General features: G+C 42.2%; 1 protein-coding gene across 2 annotated transcripts in view; it reads left to right on the forward strand.

The window, feature by feature from the left end:
- TGFB2 (transforming growth factor beta 2) overlaps window positions 1-14,760 on the forward strand; it is a 92,877-nt gene that overhangs the window by 12,790 nt on the left and 65,327 nt on the right. The window contains exon 2 of one of the 2 annotated variants that reach the window (XM_017526316.2): window positions 5,575-5,658. The exons of the other annotated variant lie outside the window; for it this stretch is intronic. Coding sequence (XP_017381805.1) covers window positions 5,575-5,658 — 84 coding nt within the window. The remainder of the gene's footprint in view (window positions 1-5,574; window positions 5,659-14,760) is intronic. 2 annotated transcript variants of the gene reach the window in all.

Below are 14,760 nucleotides of genomic sequence, written 5' to 3' on the forward strand. Positions count from 1 at the left end.
ACCGCAACCTCCGCCTCCTGGGTTCAGGCAATTCTCCTGCCTCAGCCTCCTGAGTAGCTGGGATTACAGGCATGCACCACCATGCCCAGCTAATTTTTTGTAGTTTTAGTAGAGATGGGGTTTCACCATGTTGACCAGGATGGTCTCTATTTCTTGACCTTGTGATCCACCCGCCTCGGCCTCCCAAAGTGCTGGGATTACAGGCGTGAGCCACCGCGCCTGGCCCTGTCACATCTTTTTGGTCTTCTGAAAGAAAAAAGAAAACGTTGTGACTGTGACTTTGGCTCTGTTCATTTTGCTTTTCTTATCTGACCCATACCACACTGGCAAATGCCACTTCTGTCTTGACAAGCTAGTTTGCAAATAACTATTCATTCATAATTTTAGGCTGTTGTAAGAATCCTTATTTGTTACTTCATCTTGTGAACAAGAATGAGAAATTTGCTTTTGAGAAAGACACTGAAATGACTGCGAGTCCACGGGTCTCTGCAAATCTCTCTATCTGAAAAAGATTACCGTGTACTTTTTAGTGGATTTTAAGAGCACTAAAATATTTATTGTTGCCAAAACTTAAGTGGGAATTTTCTGGAAAATATAATTTAATTTTAAAGTTTTGGATTCATTTCAGTGTTGGTAATGTCAATGCTTCTTAGACCAAGTTTATCAGGGATGTTTCTTCTACACCAGATGTAGCAATAACTTTGTCATTTATTCTATTTTGACTTTAAAAAAAATAAGATCATTTATTTCCCTATCTTAATCTGATTTTCACTTTTGCTTTGACATCTTATAGCAATATGACTGAAGTTGTTTCTACTTCCTTTTTAGTGAACTCTTGTAATAAAGCTGCTGGCTTAGAAACTCCAAAAAAGTGTGAATGACTTATTCTGATTCTACTTTAGCAGGAGAAGGAAACAATTGCAGACCAAGAACATTTCTGTGCGAAGGATGGGTGGTTTGGTCCCCCCGGAGGTCAGTCAGGGTTTTCGTGGGAAAACGTTTCTACATTCAAGCTCGTGCTTGGCCTTTTGGGCTCTGCAGGTTAGAGAGGGAGACAGAGGAAGGAGCGCTCCAAACCTTCTGACTCTTACTTGGAAGTAGCCAAGCAGAAGCAAAGCTGAATAATAGCCATGACCTCAGGCTCTGAAGCACCAGGCTCCACCTTCAGATGTGTCTGTTAAATTTCACCACCCTGGGTTGCTCTGTCTTCACTGTTTTCTCTCTGAGATATCTTGAGGCATTTTTAAAACATCGTGTTGTTTTAAATAGTAATTTAGTCACTCATTTGTATTTTTTCATAATATTAAGCCTCGGGTTATTCTGTGTGTTAACTAAAGTCACTGATCAGATCTCTAAACTAAGCCTTGAACTGCCTCTGTTCCACCTACTAAACTTATGCCTTTCTTCTGCGTAGAATGAGGTGACTGGTGCTAGTTTGTCCTGAAGAGAGATATATTTCAGAAGAATTCCCCTGTCAGGAAATATCACCATCAATAATGAAACTATGTGTAAAGTCATGTCTAATTTTATTAACTCTTTGTCACAAGTACTCAGATTATAGAAAGAGGGTCTTGATCCAAGCTGACCCCGAATTGTTATACATTTGGATCAGTTTTCCCTTTCTCAGTAACATTTGCTGAGGATTCTCTAAGAAGAGTAGAAATTCACTGTAGTTCAGTGTTGGGAGGAATGATTGTACCCACTTATAGAATTGCTGAATCACAAGAGAGGTGCATTATATGTTTGCGTGGAGAGGCTGGAGGGATTGAGGCAGGAGTTTATTTGATAGGGAGTTTACATTTGTAAGACATCTAATTTTGCTTAAGATATCATTGCAGTAAGAATGGCTTTATCTCTACCCTGTAGACACTTACACTATACAAAACCACTCAGAACAAAGAGCCCTTATGAGGGAGTAATTTTTCCTTGATTCACCTGATTAGATTTTTTCGAGGTCAAATGAGGTTTTGTAAAAGGCCTTTCTAACCTGCAAGGCACGATGACCTGTATCAGGCTTCTCAGATTTTACCATGCCAAATAACTACTGGTGTACCTTTATAAATGTAGATTCCCAAGCCTTTGTTGCCTACCCCAATTCAGATTATAATTCAGTCGTTTTAAGGTGTGCTCCAGAAACCTGCATCTTGATAAAAAGGCCAGGTGATTCTTGTGCAGATAGTTCGGAAACATACTCTGGAAACACTGTATATTTTCATTTTGTTGCTTCATTTCTTAGCTGTGTCATCACACGCAAAAATAAATCCCAACACTTTTTTTTTTTTTTTTTTTTGAGACAGAGTCTTGCGCTGTCGCCAGGCGCCAGGCTGGAGTGCAGTGGCTCGATTTCGGCTCACTGCAACCTCTGCCTCCCGGGTTCAAGCAGTTCTTCTGCCCCAGCCTCCTGAGTAGCTGGGACTACAGGCACGTGCCACCACACCCAGCTAACTTCTGTATTTTTAGTAGAGACGGGGTTTCACCTTGTTGGCCAGGATGGTCTTGATCTCTTGACCTCATGGTCCACCTGCCTTGGCTTCCCAAAGTGCTGGAATTACAGGCGTGAGCCACCATGCCCTGCCCCAACACTTTTATAGTTAATTAACTTCATAGTCATTTAATTACTTTGTAAATTACCCCTTCAAAGTTTTAATTCCAGGACTGCTTCTATTTTATTATTTGTGTTACCCATAGTCCCCCATCATAAATTAGTGAGTGCCTGGGTTCTTCTAAACATATTATGTTTCTCACATAGACACAGTGAGGGGAACAACACACACTGGGATCTCAGTGGGGAGCAGGAAGGGAGAGCACCAGGATTAATTGCTAATGCATGCAGGGCTTAATATCTAGGTGATGGGGTTGATAGGTGCAGCAAACCACCTGGCACATGTTTACCTATGTAGCAAATCTCCACATCCAGCACATGTATCCTGGAACTTAAAATAAAATAAAATCTAAAACAACAAAAAAATTATGTTTCTAAGACTATAAATGTCTCTGATTTTCGTAATTGTTTACATTTCATAAAGCATTTTTACGTATCTCCAAAGCCTCACTATTCTAAATAGCCTGTATCTGTACCTCAGTGCTGCTTCAATGATATAGATTATTGAAAACTGATTATTATTATTTGGAGACAGAGTCTCACTCTGTCGCCCAGGCTGGAGTGCAATGGCACAATCTTGGCTCACTGCAACCTCCATCCCCCAGGTTCAAGCAATTCTTCTGCCTCAGCCTCCCAAGTAGCTGGGACTACAGGCATCCCCATCACACCTGGCTAATTTTTCTATTTTTACTAGAGATGGGGTTTCACCACACTGGCCAGGCTGGTCTTGAACTACTGACTTCATGATCCACCCACCTTGGCCTCCCAAAGTGCTGGGATTACAGGAGTGAACCACAGCGCCTGGGCTGAAAACTGATTATTTTAAAACTAAGGATTGCTTTCTGTGGACTGAACAATCGTTAGCATTTTTACGTCTCTATCTAATTCATGGTCTTAACTTCTAAGGCATTGGATCAGCACCAGAGCTCCCTGTCCTCCCGCCTTGCTTAAATACAAAAAAGAAAGGAAAGAAAAGAAGGGATTTAAATACTGCTTTAAGGCAGAGTGAAAGTAAACCAAAGGTGCATACTTGAGAACTGCATGCTGGAAATTGCAAGTGACAATAATTATCTCACCTTATTCCCACACAGACCTCCTATGACCTGGGTGACCTTGGGATCTGAATTCTGTTGAATAGAATTGTCCCTCTTCTGCACCACGGCGTACACTGGCCTGAAGAAGGTGCTGTTTCCCAGGAAAAGCACTTAAATCCCCCCAAGAAATGCATAGGGCCATAGTTCGAAGAATAAGTATTGCTAACCAAGTGACTTACTCTGCATATTCTGCCTTTCTCTGGTTATAGTCTTTGAGATTTGCATTTAAGATAACTTTCACCATCTCTTTTTAAAGGTCAGATATGAATGAGAAAACTTTGTTTGACTTGTTCATCTTGTGACAAACAGTTTATATCCAGCGTAGCTTCCTGTCTTTGCCGACTGGTTATTTGAGGGAATTTTCTTCCTGTAAGACTGTGGAGAAGCCTCTAAAAATAAACAGCATGGTTTCTTATTGGTGGGAACATATGTGAGCAGATGTCAGCTGGAAGCAGCATATGGTGGCAACATGATAGTAGTCTGTGCTTATAGAGTCCTGGGTGTCGGGTCTTTGCCTTCCATGCCCCACAGGCCGTTCAGAGTCCCATATCTCAGCGAAAGAGCGTTCTGTGTAGAAGGTGTAATCCACACATGTGTGAAAAATCTGTCACTGGGATCTCATTAGTGGGCTCAATATTGGACATGGTAAGTTCCAGAGCATGGAAAAAGTCTTCGTTATCCATTTAAACATTGAGTGATAAGAGGCACACATGTGGCAAAATAAAATAAAAATCGAGAAAGGAGTCCACAAAGCCTTTGTCTTATGTTGAAAGGTTTCAAGTCCGGTCTGAAGAGTGGTAGTGTTAGTTCTAGAAGACGTACCCTATGGAAATGGAAGGTGCATGGATTCTCAATGTATGTAAGGAGCTAGGAAAGAGTAATGTTCATGCCAGGCCTAAAAGGCAGTCAGGGCTTCTTTTGTTACACAAGTTAGACAACTGCTCATATTCCTTCATCACCTTTTATATGTCAGTCTGTTTTAAATATATCATCTCGTTTCAATTTTATAAAAACCCTCAGGGCTGGGGTTATGCCTGCCTCATCTCACAGACTTGTCCATGGATTCACAGGAAATCAGTGACAGAATGAGGGTTTGAATTCACATCTTCTCCTGCAAAAATTCTCTATGTTTATTGACTTTACCACTGATAGAAAAGCTTTTGAACACCCAGCAATGTTTTTTCTTCAGTTTGCAGTATTTTTGGGGGGAGGGGGTATGCTTTCTTTTCTAAGAAAATGGTGGGCAAAATACAAATTGGGTTGCTATTACTTTAAAGAAAGCGAAGTTCAAATTTTCCGGATGTAATAACTATCACAGAAGATGTGTTTAATCCATTTCAGGGAGCTCTAGCTTTTTAAACGGTAGGTAAGTAGCCCCAAACCAATATTCACTTGTGTTTTTGACCCATTCAAGAAGGAGTTTTCACATGCGAGTTAGAAATGATGACAGGTGGTTTTAAGAACACTGAAATCTAGGCCAGTCAAATGAAAACCAAAGTTTTATTCTTAATAGGTAGGCTGCCTTTTGTCAAAGGAGGTCAAATCCTTTCTTATTCATCTTTAATATAAATCAAAGTATTTATTTTACCATTTCACTATGTAAATTGTGCACTGTTGTTTTAACATTAGAACGTGCTAAAGAGAAAACTGAATCCAGGAGTCTGACTGCTGGTTAATGGATGTCAGAATATCTGGGACTAGAATCCGGAATCCTCCTTAGATCCTCAGTGTCTAATTCCCTGGCCCCAGGTAGCAGGGACCTTATTTCTGGGGAAATGATAAGAATGAGTTCCTCTTCTACTTTGAGTCTTTGTATAGTTCTGTGCCAGGCATCTCTTCAGTAAAATAGCTAATGACTGTGCTTTTTAAAACTCCTAGCTGTCTGCCCAGTTGTTACAACACCCTCTGGCTCAGTGGGCAGCTTGTGCTCCAGACAGTCCCAGGTGCTCTGTGGGTACCTTGGTGAGTACACTTGTCTGCTTTATTCCTCGTTTGACATAGTTATATCAAATCCATCTTTAGTGTTTGTCTCCTTGGGGAACTTGCCAGAGGCAAGATGAGATTCTGAAATGCAGCCTTGTAGCTGAGCGATCACAAAAGTGCCTAGAATTTTTTTTTAGTAAGAGTGTACATGAGAAAAACTAATGAATAGCTTTGAAGTAATACAATGACTATCCTGCAGCATGTAAAAGAATGACTTGTGGGAATGAGCTATGTGTTCTCGGGGTCACAGAATGATTTTATATACACCTTTGCTGACCCCCATGGAGGCCACTCTCTGGAGGGTTGGCCAATATGGCCTGAATGTCAAGAGAATGTTCCTTTTTAATATCGTATTTGTATGAATATTCTTGTTCCTGACACATGGTAGTTGCTCAATTAATGTTTCTTGTCCTGAACTAAAGTGGAAGGAGATTTTCTCTCCTTTAAGGTTCTAGAGCAAGCTTGTCCATCCCTCTGCCTGCATGCAGCCCAGGATGGCTTTGAATGTGGCCCAACACTAATTTGTAAACTTTCTTTACAAATTTTGAAATTTTTTTGCTATTTTTAAAGCTCACCTGCTATCGTTAGTGTTAGTGTATTTTATGTGTGGCCCAAGACAATTCTTCTTTTTCCAGTGTGGCCCGGGGAAGCCAAAAGATTGAAGGCCCCTGCTCTAGAGGGAGACCCGTGGGGAAGTTATGCTGCTGATTATTTGTGACCTTTGTATTGACATGTTTGAATTGCATGAGGAAATGGATTGTCGTGGCTTAGGCCCTCAGCTAACTGGACCTGTGAGCTTGCCACTTGCTCAAACCACTTAGCCCTGACCCTGAGAGCCGGCACCAGGTGTTAGGCTGAGGGGTACCCTTTCTCATTTGCAACACTGATTAATTCAGCCATTTATTGAATGCTTACTATATGCTGGGCAGTGAATCCACCGCAAAGAAGAGAGCTTGGGTGATCCCAGCACTCAAGGAATTCAGTGGCTAAAGTTACCCCTGAACCACGCTTAGGAAAAAAGGAAGCGGACTTGCAATCCTGGCATTGGTTCACTACATATTTTTGAGGCCCTGAGAAGGTTTGGATTATGTCGATTCTAAGTGCGGTTGGAGGTCCCAGCTAGAGACAAAAGAAATGTTTTTCTTATCCTAGGAAAAGCCTAGGTGACTGGATATCCTATTCTGCACTTTATCATGGTTACACATTGTTGCTTAGAAATCAGTATACTTTATTTACAATGGCCTAAGCTGGGATTTCCTCAAAAAGAACTCATTCTATTGAGAGTATATGTTGATTTTAGTACAGAAAGCCTCAAAATGTAGCTGCAATGTGAATAAAAAGAGTGAAAAGTTTAATCATGCCTTCAAAGCTCCCTTTTGTGAGTCATTACATTTTGTTTTTATACTCTTAAATTCTCATTTTATTTCACTAGATAAACCAAGTAATTAGACATCTGATTTTCCCCCCTAGCTAACTGGCTATTTGGAAAGGAAAAGGGGAAGGAATGAGAAAGAGAAAACATTTGTTGAATACCCTCTATGTCCCTGGTACTTAAGACACATCATTCTAATTTTCCCCACATTGGTTGGTCAGGGAAGGCCAGAATGATGATCCCCATTTTTTAGGAAATTGTGGTTTGGTGAGGTAAACACCTTGTCCTTGGTCACAGAGCTGACTGGTGACAGAGCCAAAATCTGAATTCAGGTCTGGCCTGGAGGCCACATTACAACAGAGGCCCCAAACTTTTTCCCCCATTTTTTGCATTTCCTTTGGAATCCTGTCCTGTTAATTTTGTAACTTTCTTGCCTGCTACTTGGGATTAATTTCCTTTTCATCTTTTCCTCCCATAGTAAACAAAGTGAGAGGCCTACCCCAGTTCTTTGGGTGGTTTTTCTTCTCAGACACTCCTCACTTGGGGTTATTTTCGGTCACTTAATTGCTGCGAGCTTCTCTCTTCCTTTGGTAAAAAAATATTGGAAACCCACCCTGCTCCTCAGCGAGTCAGGGAAAATCAGGAGTGTCTGAGGGTGTGGAAGGGGAGATAGGGCGCAAGCTCCACATGGATTTCCATGCAGTGGGAGGCTCTTCCAAGGCCCTGCAAAAACCCTGCAGACCCCTTTCAGACCTTCCATGCAAGGCTGCTGAGCAGTGGGGCTCTGCATTTTTTTTTTTTTTTTTTTTTTTGTTTTTCGTGTTTTTTTTTTTTTTTTTTTTTTTTTTTTTTTTTGTCTCTGTTCTTAGAAATAGTAATTGAGTAAAAATGTAAGTGAGCGTATGCCAGGGGGCAGGCATCCAGGGTCAGGGTGAGTTTCTCCATGCTGAGTGTGATTCTGAACACTCGTTAAGTGAAGTTGCCCTGTGCCAAGCAGCTCCAGGGCCATCCCTGTCACCTTGCATGAACCGCCTCTCCATTCCAAGGAGATGTTGGGAACGGCTGAAGGGAGGGTGAGGCCCGTGGCGCCTCTTGCTTTTCTCACTCTCTAACCTGGGTGTTGTTGATAATGACGTGTTCTGACACTGACAATTGGACGGGCAGCTCTGATGCTGCACCAGCTTTAAATTAAATACCCTGAGGGAGAAAACAGTCCGTGCTCCTCACAGCCCATGTGATTGCAAAATCATTTATCTGTTCTCAAGCCTAGTATCTCCAATAATATTGGTTAAGATGCTGTTAGCTTGCCTAAAGGTTTTCCTATTAAAACATAAGAATCCAGAGTGTAAGCATTAGAGATAAGTCTCTCTATGAAGGAATGGATGAATAGTCATGAAGGCAAATATAATTTTTTTTTAAAAGTATTTACTGTATTTACTGAGTAAGAGGCTCTTCAGTAACTTGGTTAAGATTTAAAGGTGGTAACGTCCTCTCATTCTGGGCCAAGCATCCTCCCACCCCAGCCTCCTGAGTAGCTAGGACTACAAGTGTGCACCACCACACTGGCTAATTTTTTTTAAAAATTTTTGTAGAGATGAGGTCTGACTGTATTGCCCAGGCTGGGCTCAAACATCTGACCTCACACATTTCTCCTGCCTCAGCGTTCCGAAGTGCTGGAATTACAGACATGAGCCACTGTGCCTGACCCAAGGTGTTGTTTCTCAAAATGTGATCTGTGTTTCTGTCTCCTGGGACATCCAGCAGATTCTTTGGCCCCATTTCAGAGCTGCAGAGTCAGAATCACTGGGGTGGGTAGAGCTGAGGACTCTGCACATTTTAAACAGGCACTGCAGGTGCATCTGACCTCACTGAAGTTTGCAGCTGCTCAAGTCAAAGGATGCTCTGATTATGCACATCTGTTTACTCAGTCACACCACATGGATGGATTCAGATCCCATGGACTCTCTGTTGGATCAGCTGGTCCTTCAAGTGTGACCCTGTACCTACAGCAGCCCCTACGGAGTTTTTGCCATGTGCTTTCAATTTTCCCAATATTTTTTCATATATCATGCAAATATTTGGGTAGTTATTAATAGTATTACTTGTTATTAATAGTACCACGCATACCCTCTATTCACTATTTGTCACAGAGGAGAACAATGAGTGTGCAAGGAAGTAAATTAATCATGTGGGTGGGTGCTGGACGCCTAGTTTGAAAGTTACGTATGCGAGTGAATTGCTGCACTCATAGGCCTTCAGCTGGGCAACTGTAGAGTGGGAAAGGCATTTTCAAAGCTAGTGTTTAATGCATAAGTGCCATATATCATGTATAAAGTAATGTATAATTCCTTGAGGTAGTATTTGGTCAAAGTGCTGCTGACCTCTTGATGGCCTGAATCCTGCTCTGAGACATTCCATGGGGTAAGGACCTAGCAAATAATGGAATGTAAACTTTACTATCTCAGCCAAACTCAGCTTTGGGTAACTGAAGGTTTCTCTTTCCAAATGGTGTTTTGTTCAACCAGAGGCATTAGAGCAGGCAAGAATCTGACCCACCTATTAAGAAGCAAAGTTAATGATAAATCACTTGGAATTTTCTTGTGCAGCCCTGTGCCTCCTGGTATTCTGATGTGTTTGAACCACATAATATTTTGAAGCCAACGGTACAGAATGGACATTCTATAACTACTGCAGATTCTTTCTGGCTATTGAACTATTTACAGAAATGCCCAGTTCTCTTATGTGGTCTGCCTCACTAAATAACCCACGTGGCTATTGAAGTGTGAGAAGAATGACTTTATAGTGTTCATTTTACTTCCACGTAAGTCTTCAGTTAAAAGAGCTATGCATTAACTACAAATATAGGTGTAATTTTAAGATAAATGTCAAATGCATGTAGAGACCATTGGAAGAGAAAGGTGAGGAGAGGCCATTCTTTTAATAGTTCATTCTGCTGTATTTATTTATTTATTGAGACGCAGTTTCGCTCTTGTTGCCCAGGCTGGAGTGCAGTGATGTGATCTCGGCTCACTGTGACCTCCACTGTCCAGGTTCAAGCAATTCCCCTGCCTCAAGCTCCCGAGTAGCTGGGATTATAGGCACATGTCACCATACCCAGCTAATTTTTGTATTTTTAGTAGAGATGGGGTTTCACCATGTTGGCCAGGCTGGTCTCAAACTCCTGAACTCAGCTGATCCACCCGCCTCGGCCTCCCAAAGTGCTGGCATCACAGGCATGAGCCACCGTGCTCAGCCTATTCAGCTGTATTTATTGAGAGTATTTACTTGTATCAGGCAGCAGTTTAGCTGCCAGTGATTCAAATAGCAAAAAGCCTTGCCCTTGGGAAGCTTACATTCCGGTGGCATAAAATAAACAATGAACAATAAAGATGAAATAAGGATGTTAGAATTTGATAAACGTTTTGCAGGGGAAGTAGAGATTGGTCATGGGGGCGAGGAGGTGAGTGCAATTTCTTATAAGCTGGGCTTGGACGAGTTTGTTAAAAAGGTGATGTGTGTAAGCCGACAATTGAAAGGCGGTCAGAGAGTAATCTGGGATACCTAGGGAAGGGCATTCTATTCTGGCAGAGGGAATAGCTGGTTCTGTTCCTGACATGTTCAAGGATTGTGAAAAGTATCCTAAGGATGAGATTAGAGAGATAATGAGAGGTAAGTGATGTGGGGCCTTTTAGACCATCGTCAAGTCTGTGGCTTTTCCTCTGACTAAAATGGAGAGGAGAGTGCTTTAGGGCCATGTGGCTGTTAAGAATGGTACGTCGAATGGCCAAGGTGGAGATAGGAAGTTCAGTGAGGTCTTTGTGATGCATTGGCATGGCGCTTTGCAGCTGCTTTTCTATAGCAAGGCTCTCAAAGAGACCTGCGTTATGCTGAGTTTTTCCTTTAGCAAATAGTTTGATAGGTAGGCTACAGTGGGTTTTGTATTTAGGAAATTTTTCTCTGTTTTATGGTTTTTAATTAATAGTCCTTAGTTACTGGCAACTCATCCCCTTTCTTTCTGAGAAGAAGCCAGCTCTGCAGCCTTCTGTGTGTGAAATAACCCCTTGGGTCTCCCATCTTGTGTGGACGTGTGTGGAATGGCAGTTACTGGAGTTCCTCCTCGCGGTAATGCCTAGTCATGGCCCTCTTTGACATGATGGCCAGAGACATGTGGCACCATACCCATAGCTGACCGTATTTTGGCCTAGGAGAATGTCAAATTACCTTTCCTGGTGTGAAATAGAAAGTCAGGCTTGGAAGGATCCATCTTTGGATCTGTCCAGCTGTGCTCTGTGCATGAAATAGGACTTTTGCCTAAACTTTGAAATGAGGTCATAAGCCGGAGAATTTGTAAAACTATGTCTCTTATCGGTCAAAAAGCATTTCTGCTGGACTAAAGTTTGCTTTCTAATTCTTAAGTTTTGAACAGAAAGATCTCACTCTGGGATGTTGACTTTATTCCTTCATCTTTCTGTACAAGAAACATCCATTGAACCTACTATGTGCTCAATGTAAGAAAATTGCAGAGATTCTGTCCTCAGGGAGCCTGCTACTTAGTGAGGAATCAGGCAGACCAAACCAACCAAAGAGAAATAAAAAGTCAACCTTATGTGTTGATTACAAGGAAGGCATCTGAAAGGCCAGAAAAAGAATTGCTCAATTTGGCCTAGAGTGGTAAAGGAACCCTTCTTGGGGGAGATGATAGTTACATCTTGAAAGATGACCTTTGAGATTGTAGTTTGGTAGTCAACTGTTTGTTTTCTGGAATGAGATTTGTCCGCTCATGTCATTTCTTCCTCTGTGAGTTTGCATGACTACCATCTTAATGAGTCCTGAAACAGCAAGAAATGCTTAGTGTGGTCTTGGAAAAAATTGATGTATTCTTTACAAGAGAACAGCTTTGAAATACTGAGACTGGAGAGTTGGACGATGTAATTACATCAAGCATAGATTCAGAAGACATAATGGACCTACTGTATATAAAGATCCACGTGACGATATGGTTTACTGGGACTCTGGAATATGGCATTATTTTTTAAGCCCAAGGCCACTGTCTAGAGCTTTTCTCTCAATCTCAGTGAGCGATCAACAGCACAGGTTTCTCTCTCATTCATACAGATGGCCTTGTGGGTTGTCTGTAGCTCTGCTACGTGAACTCTTTATTCTAGGACCAGGGCTTAGGGAGCAGCCCTGAACCTGGGCATGCTAACCTTATAGCAGAACCAGGAGGTGTGGCAGTTGCCTTTACCCACATTCCATTGGTCAAAGCAGGTCACATGGCCATGCATGATTTCAGTGGAGTAGGAATTGGGTACAAGGGAGAGGGGCTATGAGGATGGCCCGGAGGGAGAGGGACAGCCAGCATTTTGAACAAATGATACAGTCTACCACAGTGTAGGTGGAGGAGTTGGGGAAGAGAGAAAGGTTTCACCCACGTTAAAAACTTTCTGGCTGAGTGCAGTGGCTCACGCCTGTAATCCCAGCTCTTTGGGAGGCCCAGGTGGGAGAATCACTTGAGCCAGGAGTTTGAGACCAGCTTGGGCAACATGATGAAACCCCATCTTTACAAAGAATCGCCAGGCCTAATGTGACACGTGCCTGTGGTCCCAGTTATTCAGGAGTCTGAGGTGGGAGGGTCACTTGAGCCTGGGTGGTAGAGGTTGCAGTGAGCCAAAATTGCACCAGTGTACTCCAGCGTTGGTGACAGACGGGAGACTCTGTCTCAAAAAAATAAATAAGTAAATAACTAAAAATAAATTTTAAAAAAGAAAAGAAAAACTTCCTGATATGTTGATATGACGTGATTGGCTTCACACTATTGCTGTATCTGTGGAAATGTGGGACACTTAATTGAAATATGGATATTTACTGCATACTTGGTTGGTTTTAAAAGACATACATGTTATTTCCCTCCATTTTCATCAATGCCGTTCTCCTCTAATCAAGATAAGTTTATCTATTTCACAAGGCCCCATTAGCAGTACCAGGTTTCTAAAGCAAGTCCTGATATAGTATATGGAGTTTATGTATGTCCGGCAAACTCTGAAACTCAGGCTTACCTCCAAAACATGTAGTGACATCTTTTAGTCTTAAGTCCCAGACTGTCACTGTGGTCCTGATACACCTAGCAGTATCCAGTAGATGCTGTCCACAATAAGCGATTCAGGCTGAGTTTCCATGAGGTTCTGAGGTTCTGTAGATGTTTAGCTGTTTGCCAGAAAGAGCAAGGCTTTCCTGTTTCTTACCTCTCTTGTGCGAGTTCCATGCCATCTTAAACACCATATACCACGTAGTTCCCTAGAACCCTGTCTGTAACCGGAACCTTGGTCTCTTGAGAACGACCCACCAAATTGATTGTTCAGAGTCATGCTCCTACCTGTTGTTTCCAGTGAGCAAACTGGAAAGTAACCCTGCCTGGCATGGGGCATCTGCTGTGTGACCCTCAACCCAGTGACAGTGATCTGCTCTGACCGCCCCTGAGCGTGCTAGGTAGCTGGGTGCTTGCAAGTTCATAAATAATTATCTCCACAGCCTATTCTTAGTAGCAACAGATGCTGAGCTTTTCCAGCCTGCACTCAGGGTCAGTGGTGGGAAAGAGAAAAAAAAAAATGAAAGCATTGTTTTGCACATGGCTGGACATCTGTGTTTCTGAATTGCCCTGTTGTGTGTATGATGCAACTGCTGGAGCTGTTTTGCTGAATGTGAACTTTGTCAACCGACTGGAGTCTAAATTGGTTTTGGATCCCTCTGAAATCTAAATGGTCAGACCATATTTTTCTAATATTCAGTTGGATTGTATCTTTGCTCTGAAGTGGAGCTGACTTTGTATGTGTTCACTGTGGCAGCAGGGGTTGCTTCTCCATTTTCCTGGTCTCTGTTGCTTGTTTTCCATGACTGCTGCTTACCTTGTCCATTGTCTACACTCAGGAGACCAGGAAGGTAACTCCCTGTGGAACTGTGGCCCCTGGGACTTCAAGGATCGTTAACTCTAGTGTTATTGTTAGGCAGAGAACAGATTGCTTTTCAGAAACTAAACAGGTGAAGCACCAATAATAGCTAACCTTCTAGGTGCACTGTTACCACGGCCACGACTTGGACTTGGACTTGGGATATCCAAGCACTCAGGTTCTTTGTCGGGGGCTCTGGCCGTCAAGGCTGTGGCTTCTGTTTGGTGCTGTACTGCAAAGGTGCTCAACTTCACTATGTATCAGAATCACCTGGGGAGCACTTAACATATTACTTGCATTACTCAGGCCAGGGTCCACCTCCAGAAATTCTGACTTGGTTGGTCTGGAGTGGGACTTGGCATCTTTAGCTTTCAAAAACTTCCCAGGAGAGTCTAATGGGCAGCTGGAGTTGAGAACTTCTGTTCTGGCGGCTTACAAAGCTTTTAATAAAACTGTGTGGCTCTGTCTAGATATCCATGTTATATTTTGAGTGAATTTATGCATGAAGAAAAGACATCTATTTGGGTGGTGACGTGGATGGATGGGGGCAGTGGATTCTGTCTTTTATAACAATATGATTAGTAATAATACTAACCATCAGTTATGGAATAGTTATATTAGGCTCTGGACTAATCTCCATATCAGCACTATGCATAAACACTATTATTATGCTACATTTTATCAATGAGGAAACTGAGGTTTAGTACCATCAGGTGTAATTTCCTCACGGTCACACAGCTGTTTCACTCCAACGCTCATCTTAGT

The sequence above is a fragment of the Cebus imitator genome, unplaced genomic scaffold, assembly GCF_001604975.1.
Source record: "Cebus imitator isolate Cc_AM_T3 unplaced genomic scaffold, Cebus_imitator-1.0 Scaffold42, whole genome shotgun sequence".
Lineage (NCBI taxonomy): Eukaryota > Metazoa > Chordata > Mammalia > Primates > Cebidae > Cebus > Cebus imitator.